Source organism: Eptatretus burgeri, chromosome 18 (genome assembly GCF_056783735.1).
Source record: "Eptatretus burgeri isolate ZD-2024b chromosome 18, Ebu_testis_v1, whole genome shotgun sequence".
NCBI classification, from domain to species: Eukaryota; Metazoa; Chordata; class Myxini; order Myxiniformes; family Myxinidae; genus Eptatretus; species Eptatretus burgeri.
The window spans coordinates 21,210,274-21,236,730 of record NC_140978.1 but is presented as its reverse complement, the minus strand read 5'-3'; the positions used below and the strand labels follow the sequence as shown (position 1 = coordinate 21,236,730).

The 26,457-nt window shown below is 42.5% G+C and overlaps 1 protein-coding gene and 1 long non-coding RNA gene across 2 annotated transcripts; one reads left to right on the top strand and one right to left on the bottom strand.

Moving 5' to 3' along the window:
• The first annotated feature begins 81 nt into the window (after positions 1–81).
• Positions 82–16,999, top strand: LOC147008706 (uncharacterized). The gene is made up of 4 exons (XR_015053364.1): positions 82–259; positions 15,515–15,570; positions 15,918–16,005; positions 16,404–16,999. It is a non-coding gene; the product is annotated as an uncharacterized LOC147008706 (long non-coding RNA).
• Positions 17,000–22,112: 5,113 nt separating this feature from the next.
• ARPC4 (actin related protein 2/3 complex subunit 4) lies at positions 22,113–26,131 on the bottom strand. The gene is made up of 6 exons (XM_085864537.1): positions 26,011–26,131; positions 23,268–23,386; positions 23,054–23,165; positions 22,855–22,950; positions 22,464–22,634; positions 22,113–22,370 (listed from the first exon to the last, which is right to left on the bottom strand). The coding sequence occupies exons 1-6, from the start codon at positions 26,011–26,013 to the stop codon at positions 22,365–22,367; spliced, it is 507 nt and encodes a 168-aa protein (XP_085720663.1). The 5' UTR covers positions 26,014–26,131; the 3' UTR covers positions 22,113–22,364.
• Between the last annotated feature and the right edge of the window lie 326 nt (positions 26,132–26,457).

Here is a 26,457-nt window from a genome sequence, read left to right as displayed (position 1 = left end):
ATAGGGACCATGACGGTATAGTTAGTGACAGAGGTCGTATTAAAAAAAAAATCATTATCAACATATGTTACCGCGTTTGTTTGAAGCTCGAAATGGCAAATTATTTCATTGTCGTTCGCATTTGACTAATTTATATTTCATAAGAGCCGAATACGATATAAATATCAGGAAGAGGAAAGAGGTTTTTCTTTATTATTTTGTTTTTTGGTTGCTGTGAAGCACGAGGACGTGTTTGCCGACATCATGGCAAGCAGGGAAGGTTCGACCCGTGGCTGCGATTGGCTTTATCTGCTTTTCTTTTCCCCCTTCTTGTGTACTTCGAGTCGAGCAGCTGAGCTCGTACTGTGTTCATCACGTGGCGACATCAGGCCGCGATTTGCGGCCTCATTATGTCCAGTTGGCCTTTTGTTCATTCGGTCCGAATGAATACGTTTTCGTTTCATTAACATTCCTCAGTTTTTGCCGTTGCTATGTCAACATGCTACTTCTTAATTGAACGTGTCTTTTAATTTTGGAGGTTTTGATGTGTTTTGTTCTGATGATGATTAACTGCTTTGGGTTAATTATAATAACAGTCATACGTCTTGCTTTCGATGGGATTGCAGGGGGTATGTTCAGTGACCACGTTTCTCGTCGACCGCTCGCCAATCGGCTTAAGCACTCCATTCGAAACCGTTAATGAGGAACGGCCTGCTTGGCAAGCGTTAGGAAGCTGCTTGGTAACAAACACACCCCGAGACTGTGGACCTGGCGTTGCTGCAATGCTTACACCTCGACATTAATGATGTAGTTTCACAAGAGAAGGGCGTTCGGCCCATCTCGCATGTGCTAATCTCCCCGGCATCGTTTCATCCTGAAGACATCGCTCTCGAGTCTCGAACACGTTTGCAATCAGAGTGTTGCACATACCCTCCCCCTGCCCTCTTCCTCTCCCTCCCAACCTGGGGAGAGTGCGAGTCCGTCGGTCTCTTGAGCAAACACTAATACGAGCTCGAATATGCTCCAAATTCTGTGATGGGTGGTGAGGTGAGAAATCTTTCTTGGAACCCCAAAGCAACCCACCCCCCCCCCCCCCAAGCATTTGTATTGTGTAGCCTTTCCTTAATAATTCGACCACTGCGATGGAGATTGAGAATCTGCAGGGAAGGGGAGTGATGCACATAGGACAAAATGCTGTCCTTCACAACATTGAGTGGAAGGGTAGCTTTTGTGACTGACAACCGTTGCGTTTAATCTCTCCGGAGGAGACTTTTATGCTTAAACAAGAATCCACATGTCAAATATCCCATTGGTACGACATGCACGGATTGTGCGTAAACCTCCAGATTGTATCTCTTCTAATCTACCTCTTAATTTCTTGCAACATCCCTGTACCAGTGTGACCACTCTTCATTTTCATAAATGCCAAGGTGAGCCAATGAAAAAAGCCAGGAATTTACAAGGTTTCGGAAAAGCGATGATAATAGAAAACGAATAGCCAAGATCTTGTGAAAAAAGCCAAGGAGAGGTCACACTGTCCTGTACCCCTCGCCAAATACTCATAGCTTCTATGTACCTGTACAATTCGATTTCAAATCTATCTAGTATTTTTGATGGGATACTGGCTTCAAAATAATTTGAGATTTTTTTCATCTTATCATGGAGGGTGATTAACAAATGGCGAACTTTTGTGAAACTCACAAGATGCTAAGAGGGAGAGGACGAATTGTCTGCCGATAAATATGGTGACGGTGTGACGCACAATCAAGACAAGCCCACCAGAGTCTATCTGCTGTTTGTTGCAACATGTCAGCATGAGCTCAACATGTCTCCATCGAATGTTGAAGAGTGAACTTGCAAACCTATCCCCATTTAAAACCCAGCTCAGCTCGTCCAGCAGTTGGGTCATTTCACCTCAAATCACCCAGAAAAAAATAAGTTGTAACCTGACCCCCTCAGATTTGGCTAATTTTTTGCATGTATGTTACATATGATAGTTTATGTTCGCATACAAAATTTTAGCTAAATTGGACGGGGTTGACGAGATATGACCTTGAGAACTTTTGACCTTTTCGACCAATTTCTCGTTTCCACCAAAATTCAAATCCTCATATCTCAGCACCCCCTTGCCCTATCTTGATTATTTTGGTGTCATGGAAAGGTAATTGTGCATAGAATGCAAATCCAGCATCGGTTCATCGATCTAGTTAAGTTAGGGGTGGATGATTTTTGACTTGACATTTGACCTTGTCCTTGAAGACCTCGTGACCTTGACCTGGCCTTGCTTGAAAATGAAAGTTCATACTGTCTACTATAACATATCAAACAAGGACAAATATGTCCAAGAGCAGCGTCCTAAAGGTTTTGTCGGCTAAAAAAAACAAAAACAACTTCCGATATTTCGTCACGTGCCTTCATTAAGCCAAAAGCGATACCCGTCATAATGTATTTACGTATTTACGATATATCGTGTATTTACGAAATAAATAATGTATTTACGAAATTACAATACGATAAATGGAATAATCTTTAAATGGTAACGTGTACTTTTCGAAACTTTAAAGCAAATGTCCGAATATATTTAAAAGTTCATGATAGACGCTCTCAAAAAGCACCGTCAATGTGAGAATGTGTACATGTGCTTAGTTACCTTAGTATTAAAGGAGATCCGGATCTTGTATATACAAGAGCCGAGTCCTAGAGGTTAAAGTTTTGTCTTCACAAGAAGAAGAAGAAGAACAACAACAACGCCGAGCTCTCTTTGAGCAGTGTTTGCTACGCGAGACGCTGCTAAAAACTGGAGGGGTAGTATTTTTTGTTCTCGAGATATTTTCGGCCAAAGTTCAAAGGTCGTAAAAAATGCAACCACATCATGACGTACATAGACATGACCAGGCTTGTCAGTTTACAGCCAATATTGGGCCCAGACTCATCCCAATCATAGTTGATGACACATGTTGGTTCCACTCCAAGTTGTAACATGCTCCTTTGGTGACTTGCTCCTTTGGTGACTTGCAACTTAGATGGGGGGCATCTCAGAAAATTTTCTGATATCAACTCCTAATGGTAGGTTTGCCGACACTTACGACTGGAGAGTTGATATCACAAAATTTTCAAAAATGTATTATTTCGTGCTACTAGCATAGGAGTGGATATCAGAAAATTTTCTGAGAGATGCCCCCCCCCCCCCCGTCTAAGTTGCAAGTCACCGAAGGAGCATGTTACAACTTGTAGTGGAACCAACATGTGTCATCAACGATGATTGGGATGAGTCTGGGCACAATATTGGCTGTAAACTGATAAGCCTGGGCATGTCTATGTACGTCTCGATTTGGTTGCATTTTTACGACCTTTGAACTTTGGCCGAAAATATCTCGAACAAAAAATACTACCCCTCCAGTTTTTTGATGTTATAGTCGACAGTATGAACTTTCATTTTCATGCAAGGCCAGGTCAAACAATAATCCATCCCTAACTTAACTAGATTGACGAACCGATGCTGGATTTGCATTCTATGGACAATTACCTTTCCAACGACACAAAAATAATTGAGATAGGGCAAGGTGCTGCTGAGATATGAGGATTTGAATTTTGGTGGAAACGCGACATTAGTCGAAGGTCAAAAGTTCTCAAGGTCATATCTCGTCAACCCCTAGTCCGATTTAGCTAAAATTTTGTATGTGAACATAGACAATCATATTTAACATGCATGCAAAAAATTAGCCAAATCTGATGGGGTCGGGTTACAACCCTTGGGTGAACTGAGGTAGAATGACCCACCTGCAATTTTCCCCATGTACTTCCCCTCCCCCCCTAGCTTTGTGGTGAAGATGTAACCACCTCTGCCACAAAACGTAGCAATTTCCCTTCTTCCAATAAAATGAAGAGACCACTAAGGAGTGTTATCGCACTGCCCTTTACCTGACTATCTTCAAATCCTAGTGTATAGTAATTCCTCGCTGAATGCAATATCACAACAACACGGTTTTTATATTCGGGAACACTTTTCCCACAACTTGGAAGGTGTCCATTGTAATGCGGTTCCTGAGCGATGGTCGACCTTTCTTGCGTTGCACGGTTGGCTGCGTAGAATGATGCAACTCGCACCCGAGTCCTTTGCTCCGCCATCTTGTTCTGTGACGTGTCCTTGACCATCGTAACTTTTTATCGGATATATCAGTGCCATCCATTGAAATGATGAGTGATAACCGACCAAACATTGATAAATATGCTTCTGTGAGCAAGAAAAAAAAAATGGAAATCTATTTTGTTGGATGCTAAATAAGAAGTGTTAGAGTGATATGAAAAAGGTAAACGTGTTGTGGACACAGGACGTGCTCAGGTCTTGCGGAATCCACATGAAGGACAATCCGTACAAATACCGATTAAAAATTACAGAAACTTGCAAAAGTTTCCCCTTTAAGTGCTACCAAAACGAGTCGTACACGAACAACCCTATAAATGCAAAGGCTGTTTAATATCTGGATTGATCACCAGAACCAACAAAATGTCTCATTCTCTCTCCCGCTCCACTCATACGCAACCCTCACCTTTGTTAGAGTGTTTCTTTTGGGAAAGTTATTTTCACAATGCAATTTCGCTAAACACATACTTTTTAAGAATGCATCTACCATTTTAAGCAAGGAATTTTGATGTGTAAAAAAAACCAAAAAACTTTGAAGTTTTGGAGTTTATTTATTTCTTTATTTTTGTAATATGCTGATCCATTATAAGTACCAGCATAAAACCCCATCAAAATGATGGACGACCCTTCTGTATTTTCACACTATTTCAGCTCTGAAAACTCAGGCTAAAACCAAAATTACGTACAAAAAATAAATAAACCCTTAAATTATTGTGCAAATTGTTCATCCCTTTATTTGGGAGGTGTATAGGCCACATGCTGCTGTGATGGCTCCTGAAAAAAACAAAAAACACTGGCTACCGACATGAAGCAAATGCGCGTGTACTCATGTGCATATAATACATTGTGGTTGTATTGCTTGAATAATTACCCTTGCTGAAGGAGAGGGTATTGCAATTGGGTTTGTCTGTGTCTGTCTGTCTTTCTCTGCACAGAACTTTCATGTTTTTCTCTGCAACCTTTTGTCGGATTGAGACAATTTTCACCATTGGTGCGACTACTTATGTAGAATGTCTTCATGATCATTATGACATCATAGGTCACGTGGGGTGGCAGCCATGTTGGAAAAACAGAAAAAATTTGGACCTCTGTATCTCTCAAACCACACCAAGGAACAACTTGAAACTTGGCACATAGCAAGTACTCCTCATGGGGAATAAGTGATTTTTTATGACATCATAGGTGTCTTCGTTATGATGTCCTAATTGCATAAATAGAATGCTACATCTAATCAGTATGGAAATTTTTGAAGGTCATATCAGAATAAAATGGTCCACAGAAAAAAAATTGATGATGTCATTGGTCACATAATTTGGCATCCATGTTTAAAAAAAAATATAAACCCTCAATGTTTGAAGCGGATGAACAGATTGAGGCAAAACTTTATACGTGTGACCGCCTATCCATGAGAAACAAAAGGTTCACACATGACGTCATAGGTCACATTGTTTGGCAGCCAAATTGGATTTATGTTAAAATGCATAAAAAATATTCTTCTCCAGAATGGCTGGACAGACCGAGGGGAAACTTCACACAAATGCTCCCCAAGCCTTGGGTGTACAAGTTTAAGGAATAATTAATAGGTCACATGGTTTGGCAGCCATATTGGATTGACAAAAAATATTAAATGTTTTCTCTGGAACTGCTTGATCAATAGACATGAAACTTCACATTTATGATCTAGTGGTGATGGGGAATACATGTTTTAAATTTCAACTTGATTGGACGCATGGTCTCACATCCAGAATTTTTTTATTTTTGGTCTGGGTTTTTTTTTTTTTTTATTTTTTTTAATAAGGTTCACTTGGCTGTGCCTGGATGGGTTTGAGGGAAGAGTAGTTGTAGCTGAAATGTGAATCATATCCAGGTTCTGCCTGATGACTTCATCTTTGCTTTTTTGGGTTCCTTCTGATTACTCTGAAGGACTGTGTACATATTTGGTCTTCCATTTAATTTGAGTTTCATTTATTTTAATCCCATTCTAAATTAAATTGAAGAATAATTTCAAAAACGTCATGGGTCAGGGTCAGGTGTCCAATCAAAGCGGGGTTGCTTTCAGCATTTACAGCATTTATAAAGTGGCAGTTCTAATTATGTCTCATCAATTATGTAGCACCAGTACACAAACGCCACACAAAACAATTCGTGGTGATGGTTTGCAATCTCTGATTGCTCTTGTTCTTATTCCAATTGCACTGGGCTCGGAGATGACTTTTGAGGCCCATGTGTGTCCACAAAATGGCAGACTTGTGATTTATTTATTTTTTCATGTTACAATTGTGGGTGGAGTTGGGCCAGCTTTCCAACCAATGGGGCGAAGGCAATCTTTCCATATCCATACACATGCCATAATTAACCTCCGTCATCGAAGATGGATGGAGGTTACTGTTTTCATCCCTTTCTGTTTGTTTGTTTGTTACCTTCGCAAACTTTGTTGCGAAGGTTATGTTTTGATCGCTGTGTATTTATTTATTTATTTGTGAATGTGTGTTTGTTTGTTTGTTATTCGCATAACTCTAAAAGTATTGAACTGAATCGCAGGAAATTTGGTAGGATGATTGGTTATTATCTGAGAACCATTTGATTAGATTTTGGGAGCGATCGGGTCAAAGGTCAAGGTCGAGGTCATGAAAAAGTCAAAATCGTCATTTTGCCATAGTGCGGTCGATTTTTATCCAATTTGCATGCAACCAATGCCAAAATGTTGTGAATTCAATGCCCAATCTTGTGATATACGATATGACACAATGACGTCATTACCTTTGTTAGCGGTTTGGGTCAAAGGTCAGGGGGGTCAACGACCTTTATTATAACGTGGTCAATTCTTATACAATTTGCATGTAAGTAGATTCAAAATGTTTAGAATTCATTTCCCTATCCTGTGATGTGTAATATTTGACAGTGACTTTATTGGTGAGTTTAAAGCATTGGGGGGGGGGGGGTGTCACTGAACTTACAAAATGTGCATACCCTAGTGGCACGTACGCACACTAAAGTTCATACAGAAATTGTACAATGTACGTGAATCATTGTCAAACAGCAGGAAATTTAATGTTTTTAAGCCATCATAACACATATACGATGGCAGATGTGGTATGGGATTAAATACAATCAACGGTTTCTGGGGGGGGGGGCATCATAACACATATGAGATGGCAGATGTGGTATGGGATTAAATACCCTCACGATCAACGGTTTCTGGGGGGGGGGGGGAAATGTAGCTTGACGAAGGTATGTGCTCTACTGAGTGCCCGTTCAAGTTACTTACGAAATCTAAAGATTTTGTTAGTATATTGTTGCCTTCCGTTTCTTTTTGTTTGTTTGTTTGTTTGTTTGTAGGCACGATAACTCGAGAACGGAAGAAACTACCAATGTCAAATTACACCACGTGATTCAGGAGGGTGATGGCTAGTGCTGATTCGATTTTGGTCAAAGGTCAAGGTCACAGTGAGGTCAAACATAATTCCGTAAATTCATGTGGAGAAATGGAGTATTTTTGCTTCGCTCGACGTTACGAGTTCGTTTTAACTTCGATTTTAATTTTGTCTTCGGTTTTTGCGATCGCTTTGGACGCTTAAAACTCGGTTGTCGAAATTCTGGTAAAAATCGGATGTTTTGGAGACGTTTTAAGATTGTATAAAAAATATTTCACTCGACGCGTCACGGGTCGTCACGTGATGCCATGCGCTCGAGCAGACGCATCGTTGAGTTACGTTAAGGTATAATATAATTTCGTGGAGAAATGCACATTTTTGCTTCGGTTGACGTTACGATTTTTGATGGTTTGATACAGAATCATCGTAGAAACTTCTGGTTTGCGTCGCTACATTCTCTAGAGACAGCTTTTATTAGACAAGGTCAGAGGTCAAGTTGACTATTTCGTAAGTACCAGTCTATGACTGCTTGTTTGTTTGTTTGTTTGTTGGCACGATAACTCGAGAAGGGAAGAAGCTACCAATGTCAAATTACACCATGTGATTCAGGAGGGTGATGGCTAGTGCTGATTAGATTTTGGTCAAAATCGGTCAAAGGTCAAGGTCACAGTGAGGTCAAACATAATTCCGCAAATTCATGTGGAGAAATGGAGTATTTTTGCTTCGCTCGACGTTAAGAGTTCGTTTTAACTTCGATTTTAATTTTGTCTTTGGTTTTTGCGATTGCTTAGGACGCTTAAAACTCGGTTGTTGAAATTCTGGTAAAAATCGGATGTTTTGGAGACGTTTTAAGAGTGTATAAAAAAATATTTCACTCGACGCGTCACGGGTCGTCCCATGCTGCAGTGCGCTCGAGCAGACGCATCGTTGAGTTACGTTAAGGTATAATATAATTGTGTGGAGAAATGGAGATTTTTGCTTCGGTCGACTTTACGATTTTTGATGGTTTGATACAGAATCATCGTAGAAACTTCTGGTTTGCGTCGCTACCTTCTTGAGAGACAGCTTTTATTAGACAAGGTCAGAGGTCAAGTTGACGATTTCGTAAGTACGTCTATGACTGCTTGTTTGTTTGTTTGTGAACAGTATTACGGAAAAAAAACTCCTCGACTGATTTCGACGAAACTTGGTGGGGGGGGGGGGTTAGGTCTGGTCCAAGGATCATGCCATTAGATTTTGGACTTGGTCCAAAATCCAATATGGCCGCTATGGCGGCCAATTTGAAAAAATATTTGAAATTTTTTTTTTTTGCATTTTACATGTTTTAAGTGATTTCCAACCCCCCCCAAAAAAAAAATTTGCAAATTTTTTTCAACAAAATTTCGATTTTTTTTTTTGCATTTCTACATGTTTTAAGTGATTTCCAACCCCCCCCCCAAAAAAAAAATTGCAAATTTTTTTTCAACAAAATTTCGATTTTATTTTTTTTTATTTTTATTTTTTTTTGCATTTCTACATGTTATAAGTGATTTCCAACAAAAAAATACATGCCAAAAATTATAATTGCGGCTGACTTTGGAACTTCAGGTGGATATACCCACGTAAAATCAATTTCTGTCTCAAGGAATCTAGTTATGACGAATGAATTGAGTATGTAAACGTTAAAAGTAAAAGGAAAGTTGCAAACTATAACTCTGTGAGCTCTGTTGACGTCAAATTGAATGAATAGGATATCAGGTTCACTTGAGTGACCTAGCAGTATTGGCGGCAGAGGTTTTGCACTCTACAGAGTACTCCCCCTCTAGTTCCGTTATAGTATGACTTCTGTTTGAATTGTGCTTTCCTTTTGCTACACCCTGTATATTTTGCTTTGGTGGGGTGACCCTTGTAGAATATATCTTTATTCATGAAACAAAGTGAGAAACTTCATTTGCTTGACATCAGTAAATATTGAGATTCAACTTTTACATGAAGATCCATAAGCATTGTGACACTGTGACAGAACCCTTGGACTGTAATGACATTTCCATTTGCCAGAGAAGTAACCTTGTTGTCCTCAAAAGTGTATGGGTTTATGGTGGTTTCTTGTTCACAGGCATGCATCGACAAAATTAAGCTTGGTTGCCCGGATGGCAACCATGGGGAAATCTGTTATTTTTGCGCAAATACAAGATGGCCGTCATCGACCGGGCTGAAAATATAACTTTTTAGGTAATGAACTTAAAATTACACATGAGATCTTTTCAATGTAATTTTGGCACGAGGAATCGATATTTAACCTTATTTTTGTGATTAGAAGTAAATTTGAGGTCAATGTTCGAGTTCCTGGCAATTGTTTGCCGTGTGAGATGCATTTTGAATGACAACAAGGTCACTATTCTGACTACACTGGGCCATCCAAAGTGAACCCCCCGGCTGTGGATATAACCTCTGGATTCTCCTACCAAGAGGTGTGTGCCTGGCAAGCTCATTTAGCTGCTGCACAGGAAAAGGACATGAAGTGGCTAAACACAGTCAGCACACAGGTGAACGCCATGGAATGGGGTGGGTTCAACAACCAAGAAGCATTCACCAGTCATGCAGAAAAAAGCCAGCAAGTACCTACATGTTCGGGCCCCTTATTGATGCCAAAGCTTCTCATCCAGACACTGTAGTGACTTCACTGGAGTATCTTCAGAAGTCATTGACTGATATGGGAGTGACTTATGTCCACATCGCTATGGATCTCCAGCTCTACATGGTGGCTTGCCAAATCAAGTGGCATGACGTTGATCGCTTTAAAAATGTGATTCTGAGGCGTGGAATAATGCACACTTTGCAGTCCTTCTGTGGTTGCATTGGCAAACTCATGCGTGGGTCTGGTGTTGAGACTCTCATCAGTTCAGCATTCGGGGGCCTGGCAGGAATCATGAGTGGCAAGTCCTAGGTTTGATCAATGAGAGCCTTCCGGATGGTTTCGACTGCCCTTCTCATTTCCTTCTTCACCACCGGCCCCAAGACATTCCAGGAGTTGTGCAGCTACCTTGAGACATGCAGACAGCACCCAACTGGGAAGCACTGGGTTGATAACTTCATCAAGCCTACTCTGCTTGTTCATCAACTTCTGCGTAGTGAGAGGGAAGCAGACTTCCTGCTGCAACAGCTAACACTTGAACGCATGCTTCCCTACTTCTTTGTTGCTGGTCACCATCACTATGCCCGTTACATCACCCATCACCTTCTGGAGATGCGCTATCTGCTGCCACCAGATGCCAAGTAAGAGCTCATATCAGGTGCTTTTGTGTGTCGTCACCAGGAAGGCATTTGGAATGGTGTGAGCTCTGATCAGTTCAGTGAACAAACTGCTATTATAATTGGCAAGGGTGGCCTCAAGGGTATGACTCTTTCTCCAGAGATGGTAGCAGAGTGGATCGATTCCTTTCCTGTCACTGCCTACATCTCGGATACAATGGAGCACATCTACCCTGACTCCTCAAACAAGGACAATGAAGACCAAGTGAGAGAAAAGGACACAAGAATCGGACCACATCACAAGGAGGGGAAGAAGAGGAGAGAACTTGATGTAGATGAAAGGCGCCAGATTTTACTTGAATTGTCGAATGTGTCTCATCCTCTTGAGAATCACTCACCACATCTGTACATTGCCAATGGTCGAATTGATCCCCGAGAAGCTGAAGTGAATGTTGAGGATTCCGTGGTTATAGGTCAGAAAATGGTTGCAGAGTTCCATGCATCCCTTCCAGGTGGATTCCATGCAACCATCTCATGCCCCATCAAGACAATGGAGCACTTACAGAAAGGAGTGAAAATTGGGGACAAGATGATCTTTGATCTCGAAACCATCTTCCTCAGGCTGCTGACTATTGGATAGCAAAGACAAATGGAGCTCGGACCTATCTTCCAGTTTGAGCTCTGCGCAGTACCCCCCTCACTGATTGAATATGGGTGCTTAAGGAGAGGCAACAAAGCACCACTGGCACACAAACTCTGTGTTCAGGCACAACAGCCTCTGCAACCAGACGTTACCATTGTTGACACGAGCCAACTTCTCTATCATATTGTCTGGCCTTTCAGGGGAACTGTCAGTCTTAGTTGAGTCCATCAAGACAAGGCAGTCTACCATTGCTGGTCAGAAGATCTTTGTCTTTGACAAATATTATGATGTTTCTGCAAAGGACCATGAACGAGTGAGGCGTGCTGGCATTGGTTCCATCAACTATGACCTCACAATAAACACACCCCTGCCTAGTCGAGACGCCATCCTGAAAAACAAGCAGAACAAGTTGCAGCTGTCCAAGGTTTTGAGTACCTATAACTTTGAAGGAGTTACTGTGGAGAGCCGTAGCCATGGTGCGTTCAACCATGATGAAGCAGACATTACAATGATCTCACACCTGCTCCTGGCTGCTGAATGTAATGCAAGAGTGATACGTATCCTCTCTGACACTGATGTTTTTGTATTGATGGTTTACTGGGTTTACCAGCGCAACATCCAGGCCACAGTGCAGATGGAAAGGTGGGATGAAGCAATTTGGGATAACACCACCTGTGACCAGCTTGGCCCCAAGTGTCTGCAGCTTTTGGGAATGCACTACATCACTGGCTCAGATACCACGTCATACCCATACGGCAAGGGCAAAGTGTCACCCCTGAAGACACTGAGAGCTGGCAACTTCCCTGGTTTGGACTCCGAGCTGAACGCAAGCCATGAACAGCTCATGGAAGCAGGGTGGACATTCTTCTGTGCCCTGTATGGTCAGCCAGAAGGTACCACGATGAGTGAGATCAGGTACTTTATGTACACAAGGAAGTCTGGCAAGCCAGTCAAGCTCATGGCATTACCTCCAACTGAGATCAATCTCTTCCTACATATTTTGCGTGCACATCTGCAGACAGTACTTGCAAAATCAGCTGATCAGCAGGCCCTACCTGAACTTGACATTACAAAATATGGATGGGACATCAGAGATGGAATCCCAGTGCCAGCAACTTCTGCTACTCCACCAGCCCCTTTGGACCTCATGGATGTTGTGTGGTGTGGATGCAAAGCAGAGGGGAAGGCCTGCAGTACTGCAAGTTGCAGTTGTCACCATGCAAAGATCTCCTGCATGCAAAACTACACTTGTGGTTGCAGTCACAAGTCCTTCGACCCACACAAGACTCTGGAGGATAGTGAAAGTGAAGTGGAAGAAGGGAATGTCGAAGCAGAACTGGAAAGAGACGAGGATACGGAAGGGGATGAATACAATGAATGGGAATGAACAATACGCAAGTCGTCCACTCAGCTCTATGTCCTCTGTTGCTAAGATGTCCAATATGATGACATGACAATGTGTATGCTTTCTGATTATCAACATACTGTTGTAAACCATTCATGACTTCACTTTTGCATTGGTGTTGCATAATTTTCAGCAGAAAATAGTCATGGACATTTCATGTGAACCTCTATTTATTCCTGAACGTAAAAAAATAACCCCAAAATTGAATTCCTCATGTCAAAATCATATGGAAAAGAGATATTGCACAGGATTATATGTTGACCGATTAAAAACTTAGCCCCATCATCTGACCTGTCGTGGCCATCTTGAATTTATGCAAATTACAGGAGTTTCTCAAGGGAGCCACCCTGGCAACCAACCTGAATTTTATTAATGGACCCATGTTAGTTCAAAACAATCATAAAACCATCCACTTTCCACATCAACAAGGTTGACAATGGAACACATAATAACGGCAAATGGACTATATATTGTTGTGGTTGACCAAATTCGCAAACCACCATTCAGGTCCCTTAGGTGAGATATCTCGGTAAGTATATGTGTAGTTAGGCCCAAACCCGTTGTCTAGAGGGAATAAATGTCATTCATGAGGGCTGCGACTCTTCAGGATAGCCGTTTTTCTTTTACTATCTTTATTTTGGACCAACCGCCATTATTACCACCACCAACCACGTCTCAACAGCCATCACAACAACAACCACCAACCACAACGCCGCTTCACCACAACCGCCACGACCTTTACCGTCACAACTCGCCACCATCGCATCACCGTCATCTCGCGCCACTCGTGGGCACCGATGCTGGACTCGTGTAGAGCGCGCACCGAGCAGCGTGTTCAAAAGCATCGCGGACTTTCCGCAGAAAAACGGATCAAAAACGACTCACGCCCACTTTTGTTCCGTCCAATCGGTGAGCGAGGGGCGATTTGGCCCCGCCTCCAGGGCGTTGGAGGGCGGTCGCTATATGCAAATTCATGGATCAAAAAGCATTCACGCCCACTTTTCCTCGGGCCAATGGGGAGCCAGCAAGAGAGGTGAAAGGTCGGAGGCAGAGGGTCAAAGATGAAGGAGCGAGGCCACGGGGGATATAAGGGGCCGCGTTCGTCAGTCGAGGCAGTTCAGTTCGCAAGAGGAAGAGTTGAGTTGGAAGCGGAGGAAGAGTTGAGTCGAAGTGGCAGTGCAGTTGGGAGTTCGCGGAGTCGGAGTGAAGAGGACGGAGCTGTGGAGAGGCGGCGGCGGCGAAGGCGGACGAGGGGGTGCTCGCGTCGGATTCGGGGAACTGCGGAGAGAAAGGCCGGCGGCGCGACCGAGGTCGTGGTGGAGACGCTCGTCGCGGGACCCGCGATTTTGTGAAATCCTCCTTTCCCCGAGCATCAGCAACCCCCTCCTGTTTCCCCCCCCCCCGCGCTGAGATAGTGCGACAAAGGGGGCCCCTTTTCCCACCCCCTACCAGACACTGTCCGCGAGGCCCGCGGAGTTGAGGCGCCACCGCCGCTCTGCGTCACATCATCAGACGGGTAGGCCCGACACGGTCTCGGCCCCAGGCCCGCCTACCCCCCTCATCCTGGAGGGTGGTTCTCTTTTCTTTTGCTTTGGGAATATGTGTTGTCGGCGCCGTCTGTGAAGTAAAATTGTACAAGTGTTGCCGAGTGCCCGGTAGTCGGATAGATCTGCATTGTCGCATTTGCTTTTTGTGTTCTTCTTTTCCATGTGCTTTTGGTGGAATTGTATGTGTGCTTTCCGTTCATCGCGAAATAAATGTGCTTATTATTGAACTGTTTTCCCGCTTCGCTTCGTCATTTCTTTCATTGAATCCCCATCTTGCTTCACGTAAAGGGTTGGTCCTGGGCTAAGACGCCCGATAATTAATCGAACCGTCGAGGCCGACGAATAACACCGCTCGGTTATCCCGATAGTACGGAACGGGTCGCTTAAAGTGGCCCGTGTCCGAAGTCGACCTGCGGCGAGGTGCGATCGCCCGGTCTACCCTCCGTGTGGGTACTGAGGTAGGTCGAATTTGGCGAGCAACCCTATCCCACGCGGGGGCCGATTGGCTCGATCGCGGTGAGACCGAAAGGTCCACCCGTGACTGGTTCCCGGCGTTAGTCCGAGAGGGTCACGACTGGATTGTCCGTCCGGTGGGCGACGTGCCGCGATTCGAGTTACGTGGCCGTTCGCACGCCGGCGGGCGCGAATCCGCGACAATATATATATATATATATATATATATATATATATATATATATATATATATATATATATATATATATATATATATATATATATATATATATATATATATATATATATATATATATATATATATAGTAGTTGTCTTGTAAAGAGGAGCAGTCTTTCAGATTATTTTTCATTTCGGAACAATAGCAATTATAATTTTCCGAGAACGTGTTGATGAGGTTTTTGCTTTGTTTGCCAGAAAATGGAAAACACATTGTACCAGATGCTCAGTGTGCACCCACTACTACCTTTCATAATGTAACAAATCCTTTAAAATAGGGTTTATTTTACTCGTATAGCTCACGTGCATAGATTCGGATAAAGCGCTCAAAATGGGGGCATAGTGTGCATCGTCCAAACGGTCTACACAATTATTCTTTCCGTGGCTGCGCCCCAGATATGGAACAATTTGGCTTTTTTTCTTTGTTTTGCTTTTCTTTTGCTATTTTATGTGCATTGTTCTGTTATATTTCTATATAAACATAGTAATTTGTGTTGCAGGTGGAAAGAAGAAACCTCTAAAGCAGCCAAAGAAGCAAGCAAAGGAACAAGATGATGTAAGTGTGTGAAGTTGTCTGGCAATCCGAGTTGGGTTTTTGTGTTATAGTTTGTCTATGCACATGCCACACAGTCTGTGACTGCCACTGCTAAATAATGCAATAGCTCTTCACATCCTAAATGATTGCACTTAATTTACTTTAAAAAAAAAGGAGGGGGTGCAGTATGAGGGTAAGAGAGGGACACAGGTGAGTAAGGGTAGGTCATCAAGTTTTGCATTTGTGATTACCTGTGGCTTGTTTGTTATGATAAATTTGTTTGGCTCCACATTTGAAAATTGTGATTTTTCATTGTACACAGTATTAATATTTTTAACGATATATATGTATGTATTTTTTCTTACAAGACTGATGTGATCTTCCAACAAAAGAAAAAGGAAGAGGAGAAAAAGATTCAAGAATTGAAGACAAAGGCAAAGCAGAAAGGTCCGATGGGTGAGTTATTGTCTGTGTTATTTGTGGTGTGGAGGAAACATTACACAAGCTCGTCTTTTAGCACCTCATGACTCCTCTCCTTTTGTCATGTGATCCTCCTCCTCTCCCCCCCCCTTCCTCCTACATACCTACACTGCCCTCTACCTCCCCTCCTTCCCTTCATCTCTGTACATGTACAGAATAAATGTGCCTTTCCATTCTTCTATATTGTCTTGTAATTACAAGCTCAGATCGCAACTGCTGGAAATGCAATGGCAAACAGCCGAATGTACAGCTTGCATTGGGCCTGCTTTTGCAGCTTTTCCATCAGGAAGAATGGGTTCATTGCATGAAGCCAAATATTGGGGATTGGAATAGAAATCTGAACAAATGCATTGCCTGGTGTTCTTCTGTTTCAGGTGGAAGTGGAATCAAGAAATCTGGGAAGAAGTAACAGAGTTGAAAACTCTTGTAATGTTTTTTAACCCACTCTCTCACGAACCACCTATTTTTTTTCACCTCCTTTGCTCATTGTCGTGTTTCTGAACTCGTGCAAACCACCATATTTGCTGGGATTTTAATTGATATTGCTTTTGTTCAAATGCCCCTTTTCACGTGTGCAAACAAGAGTTCCAATACTTTATCGAAACAGAATGTGAATTGCAAAAAATTGATTAGAACGATTTTCAGTCAGCATTTATTTGGCCGCCTCTTAAATTGCAACCTTTTGCAAGCCAATATCAGCATGTTACAAGGTGTAACCCTCAGAGGCCACTTTGAAGGAAGGATGGGATGAGGCGCAAGGTCACGAATCGACAGTTTAAATATCGTGTCGAATGCCAGTGTGTTTGTGGTCTCAATTTGAAGGCATATAACCTGAGCTTGCTTCTGATTTTGAACATGATTTGTAATCTACCCCTCAAAGTACATTTAATTTCCAGTGGCTTCTTCATGTTGCTTACATTTCCAAGTTCAGTGTGGTTCCTGTGAATGTGGATCAACATTATCTGCCCCGTTTTAACTGGAATTGGTTTGATGCTTGGTTAAGATTGTAAGGGCGAAGGGGCTAAATTGATGTTGGGGGCCGGAGATTGTAGACATTTAAACCCTCGAGTGATTTGAGTTCGTTGCAGCAACCTATATGCTGTGCTGTCTGAAAGTCTCCTTAAAAGGTCAGTTAAGGCTCTAACTTTGGCCTTGTTTAAAATGTGATCACATCGAGTTTGTAAACCTGTGCGTGCGTGCGTGCGTGCGTGCGTGTGTGTGTGCGCGCGTGTGCCTGCAGGTTTAGATTCTGTCCACATTGTGTGCACCATCCCATCTTCTACTTGGATAGATGTTATTAGATGGAAACTTGGTGCAGTAATTGGATGATCAATGTTTACTTTTGACAAGAAGCATCAATTGTAAAGCTGTTTCTAAGTTTAATGGATAATTAGTGGTGGGGGGAATTGTCTACATTGTTCCACTTGCTCTACTTCTCCCTGTTTTTTTTTATTTGTATTACTTTAGATACTCTTGATTTGCCTTGGAGTTGATTTTTTTTTTCCCCTATTTCCATTGAGACAATGTGGATTAAACTTTGAATGAATTAATCTGAGTGTTACAGTAATGTTTTATGGGATCAGGGATTTTCATTTTCAGCTGTTGGAAACAATGATCAGATCTTGGTGAGCCGAGTTCATTCTTGGCAATGAGGAAATTGTTGATTTGCTTGCTTTGCCTAATGGGGTAGACAAGTACTAGTCTGTAAAGTGAATTGAATGCCATCAGGGCACGAAGGTGGGAAATGCTTTGAACTTGGTATGTCTGGATTCCACCTTTTATAATATAGAATTTTTTTTTTTTAAAGTGAGGGAAGTGGGTCCCTCAGGGCTGATAGCACAGTATGGAGGTTCCCACACTTGGCCGTCAGCTGTATAGCCTGTATTTGAATCCAAACCCAGCTATCAACACATCTTGACAGGTTGCCAAAGATCCCCATGGTGGGGCATTCCATGTCAAGTGTACACACCCTCCTGACACTAATACCTCATTTTCTCCTCATATGTTGGTCATTTATTCACTTGGGTGAAAAAAAACTCAAAATACCAACTTTTAGACCTGTGGGCCCATTTTAGGGGCCCCCCAAATTTGGGTGCCCCCGGCTGCCCCACAATCTTCCAGAGGCCATATCACAGGTTGGAGTGGTCCGATTTGGCTGATCTTGGTATCAAAATGCTCGTAAAAGCGAGATCTTTCGAATCGCCTAAAGTAAAATCACTCAAACGGTAATTCAAAAAGTTATAGTTTGGGGCTCCCTTTGACCTTGGGCCCCCGCTCCCCAGCCAAACTGATGGTCCCGATTTTTTTTTTTTTTTTCGTATGAGAATACCCCTTCATATACTCCAACACCTCAGCGTAAATGGGATCCCAATGGGTTCACGCATGGCAAAGATTTATGTTGGGGGACTCGGGTGCAGGACACACAATACGCCACAATACATAGCACAATATTTGAACACAAGATTTCCAATACACTATATCAGTATATTGTACATAAATTTTCCACATGCACATGCAGGAACTGGAAGTGATACTCGTATGAGTAAGAGTTTTTCCAAGCATATTATAGTCAAGATTTTTTGACAGCTGTGTTTCTTTTTTACTGATTGTGTAGGTTCTTCCAAGGTAGCAGTTTTTGGTTCTATGGAAAGAAGTAGATCAGAAATGTCTAAAATGCAGTGATCTTCAATGTCAGGAAAAAAGAAACTATTTGCAGGCCTGTTTGGATGAAGAAAATTCATTTTCACTTCATGACTGTCCTGAAAGGCTTCCATGATGCAGGCAAGCCACCATTTTCCATCATGGTGCACTGTGACAACCTGAGTTTCCCGTTAAAAGTTTGTGTAGATTTTGAAATAGCTGACTTGATACGGTGTTCCTCGCTAAGGCTGAATTTGTGTACTCGAAGAGCAGTTTCAGAAATAGGGATGAAAGCATGAAGTTTTTGAGTTCCAGCTATGGTTTTGGCCGTTTTTAACCTTTCTTCCAGAATTCGTTCTTCCTCGTCATACGCCTCTTGGGTCCTGTAACCGAACTTCATTTCATTCGAACCATTTTCAGCAAAGGCAAAAATATCTTTTGGAGAAATAATTTGACTGTCGTAAGGTCTACGCAGGCTCTCACGTGTTGCTTCTAGTTTGACTGTACCTCCCACACCATCTGAAGGGCCCTTGCCATGACTTATGGCAAAAAAATTCCATTCTGCGTCAATACCACACTCTAATTTGTGACGACATAGGTTTATGAAGGCTTTGCAATTCTTATATTGGCCAGTGCAACTGTCTGAGAAATTGTAAAGTTTCTTTACATTTCCAAAGCAAGATTTCAAGTGTTCAATGAGCATTATTTGGAAGAGGTGGACTGAGACAATGTCGTGAGTATTGCATTGTGATATAATGGTGAACGAATCGTGGTTTAATTTGCCATCGTCCGATTTGAAATAGTAAACCCACGGGTGAATTGTTGCTTGATAGCAGTTCCAATGGAATCCTTGGGCCGCATCCTGTACGACAAACTAATAGTTCTCCGAGAAGTCTCCAATAATTACAAATTCTCTTTCACTGATTTCGTCTCTTGTTTTTCAGAAACTGAGATTGGGCCTTGGCAATGAAGTTGTCTCACTAATTTCACTGCGCGTTCACAGAATTGATTAATGAATTCTTCCAAAGGCAGGACCATGGAGCTCAGTTCAGATCTGTCGGTGGATGTCCACCATTTAAACTGAATTTCATCAATATCCTTGAGTTCATAAGCACTCAGTAGCTCGGTTTTGAAGTCTTCAATTGATGGGCAACATTCACAAGTTCTGAGATAACATGCTGGTTGTGCTGGGTTACAAACTATGTGTGCTATCACATGATAGCTGGGAAGTTTGGCTATCTCTGGCATTTTGGAACCAAACATCATGAGTTTCACATTTTGATGTATCGTACAGACACTGTGTGTACTGCCTGAACCGGCCAGCACACACTCCGAGGGACGGAGCATGACTAACTTCGTGAATCCAACTTTCAAGCCAGGGTTCTTTTCGAATTTCTGAAACAGTTCCTTGAGATTGTTTAGTACCAGGCACTTTTGAATTTTGTCTTTTCCATGTTCATTCCTGACCACCACGCAGTCCTTTTTTTCCTGGCAATATTCAGCTGACTTCATCACTTTGGTAAAATTCAGTCACAGCGGATTTCACTTCGTCAGGCAATATTTTACCGTTTGGGATTTGGAGGCGATAGCATACCATTTTCTTTCTCCAAATTTTTGGCTTGCACAGCCATTCTTTGGAGCAACTGAATTCACTCATCATCCCTCTGATGCTCATATTCCTAGCAAATATTGTCAGTATACGTATTTGCTCTGAACGGCTCGAAACAACATATTTTTCTTTCAGGCTTTTGATCACCTCTGGCATGCAGTTTTCATCACATTTTGACGCTGTATTTTGTGTTTTCTCCACAGTGCTTGGTCCAGCAACCAGTTCTAATTTCTTTCGCACAGAATCTTCCACTTTACTTCGCTTTTCAGGAACGTACCCTGGGTTCCTTTCCGCCTTTCGTTTGTCGAATGGGCATTCGCCTATCATCGATAATGACTGGTTTAATAGGTCAACTTCTGCTTCTTGCTCAAAAACCTCCTCTGTCGAAATAGATTCTGCAATGCCTTCGATAGTTACCTTCTGATGATAATTTCGAACTGGTCGAAGATGATTCTTCAATACGCTCTGGTGACGACAGTTTTTTTTCTGCATGAAGTACAAAGTCTGTCTTCTTTTTTCACCTTTGAAGAAAATTTCACCAACATGTTTTCGTTGTTTCGTTTTATGGCAGCTGAATGGATTGCAACAGTATTTTCGGAACTCCTTTCGATCTTCAGTCACCATGCTTACTGCAAAAATATGCAAAAACTGAGATTAGCCCATTTACAACTTAACTTGATGATGCTTATACAAAAACTGTACACTTAATCAATAGGCAGAATAATTTTTAGCAAATGATGCAATATATCTTCTTTCAGCTGCTCCAGTTAGGGGTTGCCACAGCAGATAATCTGCATAGTGATTTGGCTTAGTTTTTACACCGGATGCCCTTCCTGACAACCCTGGTCACCTCTTATGACAGGGATAAGGATTGGGTTTCACCATGATTCCAGGCTGCTCTACACCCTCTCAGAGCATGGCCCAGTGCAGAGCTCCCGTCCTCATGCGATCCTCAGAGTAGCCAGATTACAGGCGCACGCCACTGCGCCCGGTATATATATATGTATACATACATACAATCCCATTTTAATTTATGAAGGGGTATTCTCACACCAAAAAATTGGGATCATCGTTTTTAGCTGGGGGTGGGGGCCCAATGTCAAAGGGTGCCCCAAACTATAACTTTTTGAATTACTGTTTTGGAATGATTTTACTTTACGCGATTCGAAAGATCTCGCTTTTACGAGAATTTTGATACCAAGATCATCCAAATCGGACCACTACAATCTGGTATGGCCACTGGAAGATTGTGGGTTTACCGGGGGGCCTAAAATGGGCCCCGATGGGCCCCTAGGTCTGAAAATTGACATGTTTTACCATGGATACAAACACTTGCACAAAAAAAAGTGAAGAGACAATGTGTCAAAATTTCACTGAAAAATTTGTACACTTGACATGGAAGGCCCCTGGTGTCTTCTGAAGAATGGGTGAGCTTGCATCAGCACTATGAAGAAATTCCTGCTTAAACCAGCAGAGGACATTGTAATCAGTGGTGCAGCCATGCCTTCAGCCAATTATGCTTCTCCAAACTACTTTCAATTTGGATTTTTAAGCTTGATTGAAGCAGTTGCTATCAGTCTGCTCCATTTTCCACAAGTTATGAATTCATCAATAAAGCAACCCATTCAGCCCTAAAACAGGAAGCAGAAGTGGGTATACCACTACATGGGCAGTTTTGCTTTTAATCTTTCAATGTGTTAAATAATTGGAAGCAGTTTTGTTTTTTACCATTTACTTGCCCTTCAAGTGCTTTAAAATTTTTTTTTTTTTATTTGATTCTGTAATCTTTCAAAAGCATATGAACTTACTTCCATTGAAGAGAACAAGGTGACAGTTATAACAAAATCTCTTGCTTTAATCATTTGAAGCAGAGGGGTACTGTGGGTAATATTCAAGATGTGGTTAATCTCAAGGAATGGGAAAAGTACCATTCTGTTAGAACGAAGCAATAAAAAAAACAAAAAAAGGGAATGGGTTCAATTGCTTAATCAGGAGGTTCCCAACAGCCAATCTTGCTTGATGTTGGCAGAACTCAATCTTGGACAAGCATGCTTGGAGGATGGAAACGTGCGATTGACATGGCTCGTCAGAACTACGGAAGGGGAGAAGACAGTGGGAATGAGATGCAGACATATGGCTTTACCCCTTCGAGTTTTAAAATCCCCATTTCATGACATCCAATTACATTTTTGAGGAACTCCTCAGCCACGATCCTTGCACGGGCATTCACCGACAGCTTCATCTCACTGATCTCCTTATCAATCTCCTCCATGAAGCTGATGATGAAGTCCACAAGCTTGTGTTTGAACATCTGCTCTGTGTGGAAGTTGGTGATCAGAAAACTGATGTCATAACCCTAGACATGAGCAAACAAGAAGGGGGAGAGAGAGACACAAGAATTACCTTCAAAATGCGAACCAATGAAATCGGAGTTGTAATTTCCATCTTCTTCTTAGCTTGTGAAGCATTTAACTCTTCCATGGAAAGATGACGATATTGTCCTTCGAGTTACCAAGAAGTCTGCATCATTAAACAGCACGTTTCATCACACTGCATAGTGCCGCTTCCACACGCACCTCCACGGGTTTGCGGCGCAGAATGAAAAAGCTTTCTGCACGCATCATCATGAAGCGAGTAAACTTGTGGCAGAGGATTTTCTCAATCTCATCAGCCTGGGGAAAAATAAATATAGATGATTAAAATGGTGAAAGAATAAAGACTGGGAAAGCACTGGGATGGGAGAAGTTCAGGCAAAAATTGGAAACACGCACTCACCTGTTTCACCGCGATACTGATGCGGACAGAGTTGATGGACCCTTCAATGAGCACCTTCTCTTTCTCATTGCGGCTAACTACAACAGGCTGCAGCAGCAGTTCTTTGCTGCTCCTGGGAACCAACCACACCACACGATACTGCAGTTCATTATCCACAGACTCCTCGATCGCTACTCAATTGTCGGAGCTATGTGCCCCAAATGAAAGCACATACCTGACCTCCACCTCGGGCTTGTTGTGCCTTTCCACGACCTGCGATGAGAAGTTCTCGAGGCAAAGCGCTGCCTGCAGCGTTGCTCGCACCGCATTCAGGTACGGTCGCAAGGTCGCTGCCTTCAAGAACACAAAAATAAAAATTGCCTTGACCTCAGACAACTCGAACAAAAAAAAAAATAGTGTTGGCTGGGAGACCTAATACAATAGTCCCTATCTCGAGTTCTCGCAGGTCATGTCTGAATTCTGGTGACATTCATGATCAGATTTTGTCAACATAAAACAACAAAGGATGTCAATTGCACAACAAACTACATCAAAATTGATGGCGCGCTATCGCAAATCCACACGTTTCCCACCCCAAGCAGAGATGAAAGATGAGATGGCAAAAGGTTCCACCAGGAATGACCCAATATGAAAGAGTTTAAAAAACAATTCTTCTGATTTTGATCTGACCCTAATCCCCACTCTCTCTGGCACGAACTGGGGTTAAAATCTTAAAAATCGTTACTTAATTAATACGTCCCCCCCATGTCGACTGCATATAGTTTCATTTTTTTTTTTTAAATGTGCCTGTAATTGCACTTTTTGACCCAATCACGGGTTGGGGGGTGGGGGGGGGGACGAGACAAAATTGCATTGCTTTTGCACCTCGATGCCATGTGTTAATCATAACGACTAAGTTTGGTGAGTTTCTGTCCAACCGTTTACGACGAGATTGCAGGATGGACTGACAGGACAGACAGATTACAATATCCACTGTTTTTTTTTTTTGAAAAAGTATTGGGGATAAATATGGGGACCAAGACATCAATGCAATCATTCCACCATCGTGTAAACGGTCAGGAATAGTCATGGTTTCTCCATCTGGCTTTTATTCATTAATTTTTTTAACCATCGCATACATCTCTCTCCACATCTAGACTTCCCTGAAAAAATGCCCGTCGGAATTCATGCAGGTGGCCTTTGGAGCACTCCTCAGTTATAACCTCAATAATTGTCAGTCGAGCGAGGTTGATGGCATGCCGTCACAAATCCTTACACTTTCAACTTAAGGAAAAGTTTAAAAAATGGAAAAAAGTTCCTTCCACGAAGAATGATCTAATATCAAATCTTGGGCCGCACCCTGAAACGATAGCGCTCGTGCACATCCTTGCCACGTGATCGCAACTACCAAGTTTGGTGAACATCTGCACAACCGTGTAGGAGGAGATGGCATGTTTGAGACAAACAAACAGAGCCAATTACAATCCCCCCTCCCCCCTTGAGATTTTCTTCAAGCGTGGGGATAACATGACAAGATGTTCAGCAAACCAGAGAAAAGAGGTTCTTCATGACAAAGTCGAAGATCACATGGAGAAACCACGCAATGACGAACCAGTCGGAGTCGGTACGAGGGCAAGTAAAGGCCAAGGCAGGGCACAGCATGTCAACCACACTGTCACAGCTTCTTTAAAACTGAACGAGCGTCAAGGTTGCTCAACAGATAGCAGTATGCAGAGTGCAGAAACCAACATCTCGGCAGAACATTCACATGGAATTCCAGGCATGTGTGTGGCTCATGTGCTGCGAGCGGAGCGGAGTAACGGGTTTGGACAAAACATGCGTCGTACAAGGTTGGATACTCTTAACTATTCCAACCTGTGAAACAATTTAACAGTTTGTACTCTCTCAAGCTTCACCGAGGTGACCACCTCGGTTTTACTGTTATCGATTTGTCGAGTTGAACGTGTCAGGACACCGACCTTCCCTCCCCTCCCTTCTACGGACGAACACCTGGGAGAGAGACAGACAGAGACAGAGACAGAGAGAGAGAACCACGTTTCATTGCAGAGTGAATTACATTTCCCCTTTTTACGCACCCACGCTGACACACACACACACACACACACACACACACACACACACACACACACACACACACACACACACACACACACACACACACACACACACACACACACACACACACACCCCCGAGGTGGTAAAACTGCAAACAACGTTTTATGACAACAAATCGACACCAGTGTCACCAGACCAGTGCTGTGAAGGGTCAACTCAACGACACGTGACGGTATTTTTCCCATTTATTTACATATTTAAGCAGGTTAAGTGGAGGTACTTCAAAACCCTCTTGGCCAGTAGAGTGTAGCATTTACCTCAACCCCTCCCCCAACCTCGACCCCCTCCCAACCTCAACCGCCCTCCCAACCTCAACCCCCCTCCCCGCACAACCTGCTGTGTGAGTGACACTGAGAACCCTTGAATGGACTTCAAAGTCCCAACTATCAACCAATCAAGTCGGTTCGTGAAAATAACTTTCAGGAGCGGGGGAAAAAAAAAAAAAAAAAAAAACCTTAAAAAATAATAATGAAAATTTCACAAAAATAAAAAATCAAAAAGGTATATATACCCCTCCCCCCAAACCTACAATCGGGGTCCCAAATAACCCCCTTCCCACCAACCCCAACCCTGAACGGGGATCAAGAAAGGTCCCGAATTGAAGAATCAAAATGTTGCCCAAACCAGTCCCGCCCTGAAAGCGAAGTTATTCTCGTCGAAGGATTTTTTTTAATATTGGCGAAGTACAAACGGCAGGTGAACGCTCGTTCGACCATTTACCATCAATCCAGTTTAAATGTGACACAAAGTGCATCAATTATCCGATGCGAGTACAGGAAATAAATATATACATATTATAAAAAAACAACCAAAATAAAATACAACAACCAGGGTCCTCTTACCATCGCGGGAACAATCAGGAAGTGAGTCGCAGGGAGCGGTTCTGCGCATGCGCAGACAATTTTTCATCTGAACGCTGACGTCACGTTTCCTGTCATCCGAACGCTGACGTCACGTTTCCTGATTTTTTTTTTTTCCTTTCAGATTTCGAATTTCATGAGGTAATATAATTAATGCATTTCTCATGAGCTTGGTTCGAAATATAAAATGTTCTTTACACCTTCTATCGTGTTCTGAGAGAACGTTCTTGTATAACAAGAAATTACGGACGATTAGGAAGGGCAATAGAGAACATTGTACTTTACGGTAATTCTACATATCGACGGTTCCCTGTGCCAGTGCGCATGCGCAGCCTGACCCGGAGCCAGGGATGTTGTGGGTGTTTCAACCTGTTCAATACTTGTTTGATTATTGTCGTTCCACGCTAATAAAGTGGTCGAACAAATTGA

Coding starts and splice junctions, on each gene's coding strand:
- ARPC4 (XM_085864537.1), bottom strand. Junction 23,166..23,267: donor AAGCCCGAGGTGGAGGTCAG/GTATGTGCTTTC, acceptor GTTGGTTCCCAG/GAGCAGCAAAGAACTGCTGC. Junction 22,635..22,854: donor TGCGCCGCAAACCCGTGGAG/GTGCGTGTGGAA, acceptor GCTCATGTCTAG/GGTTATGACATCAGTTTTCT.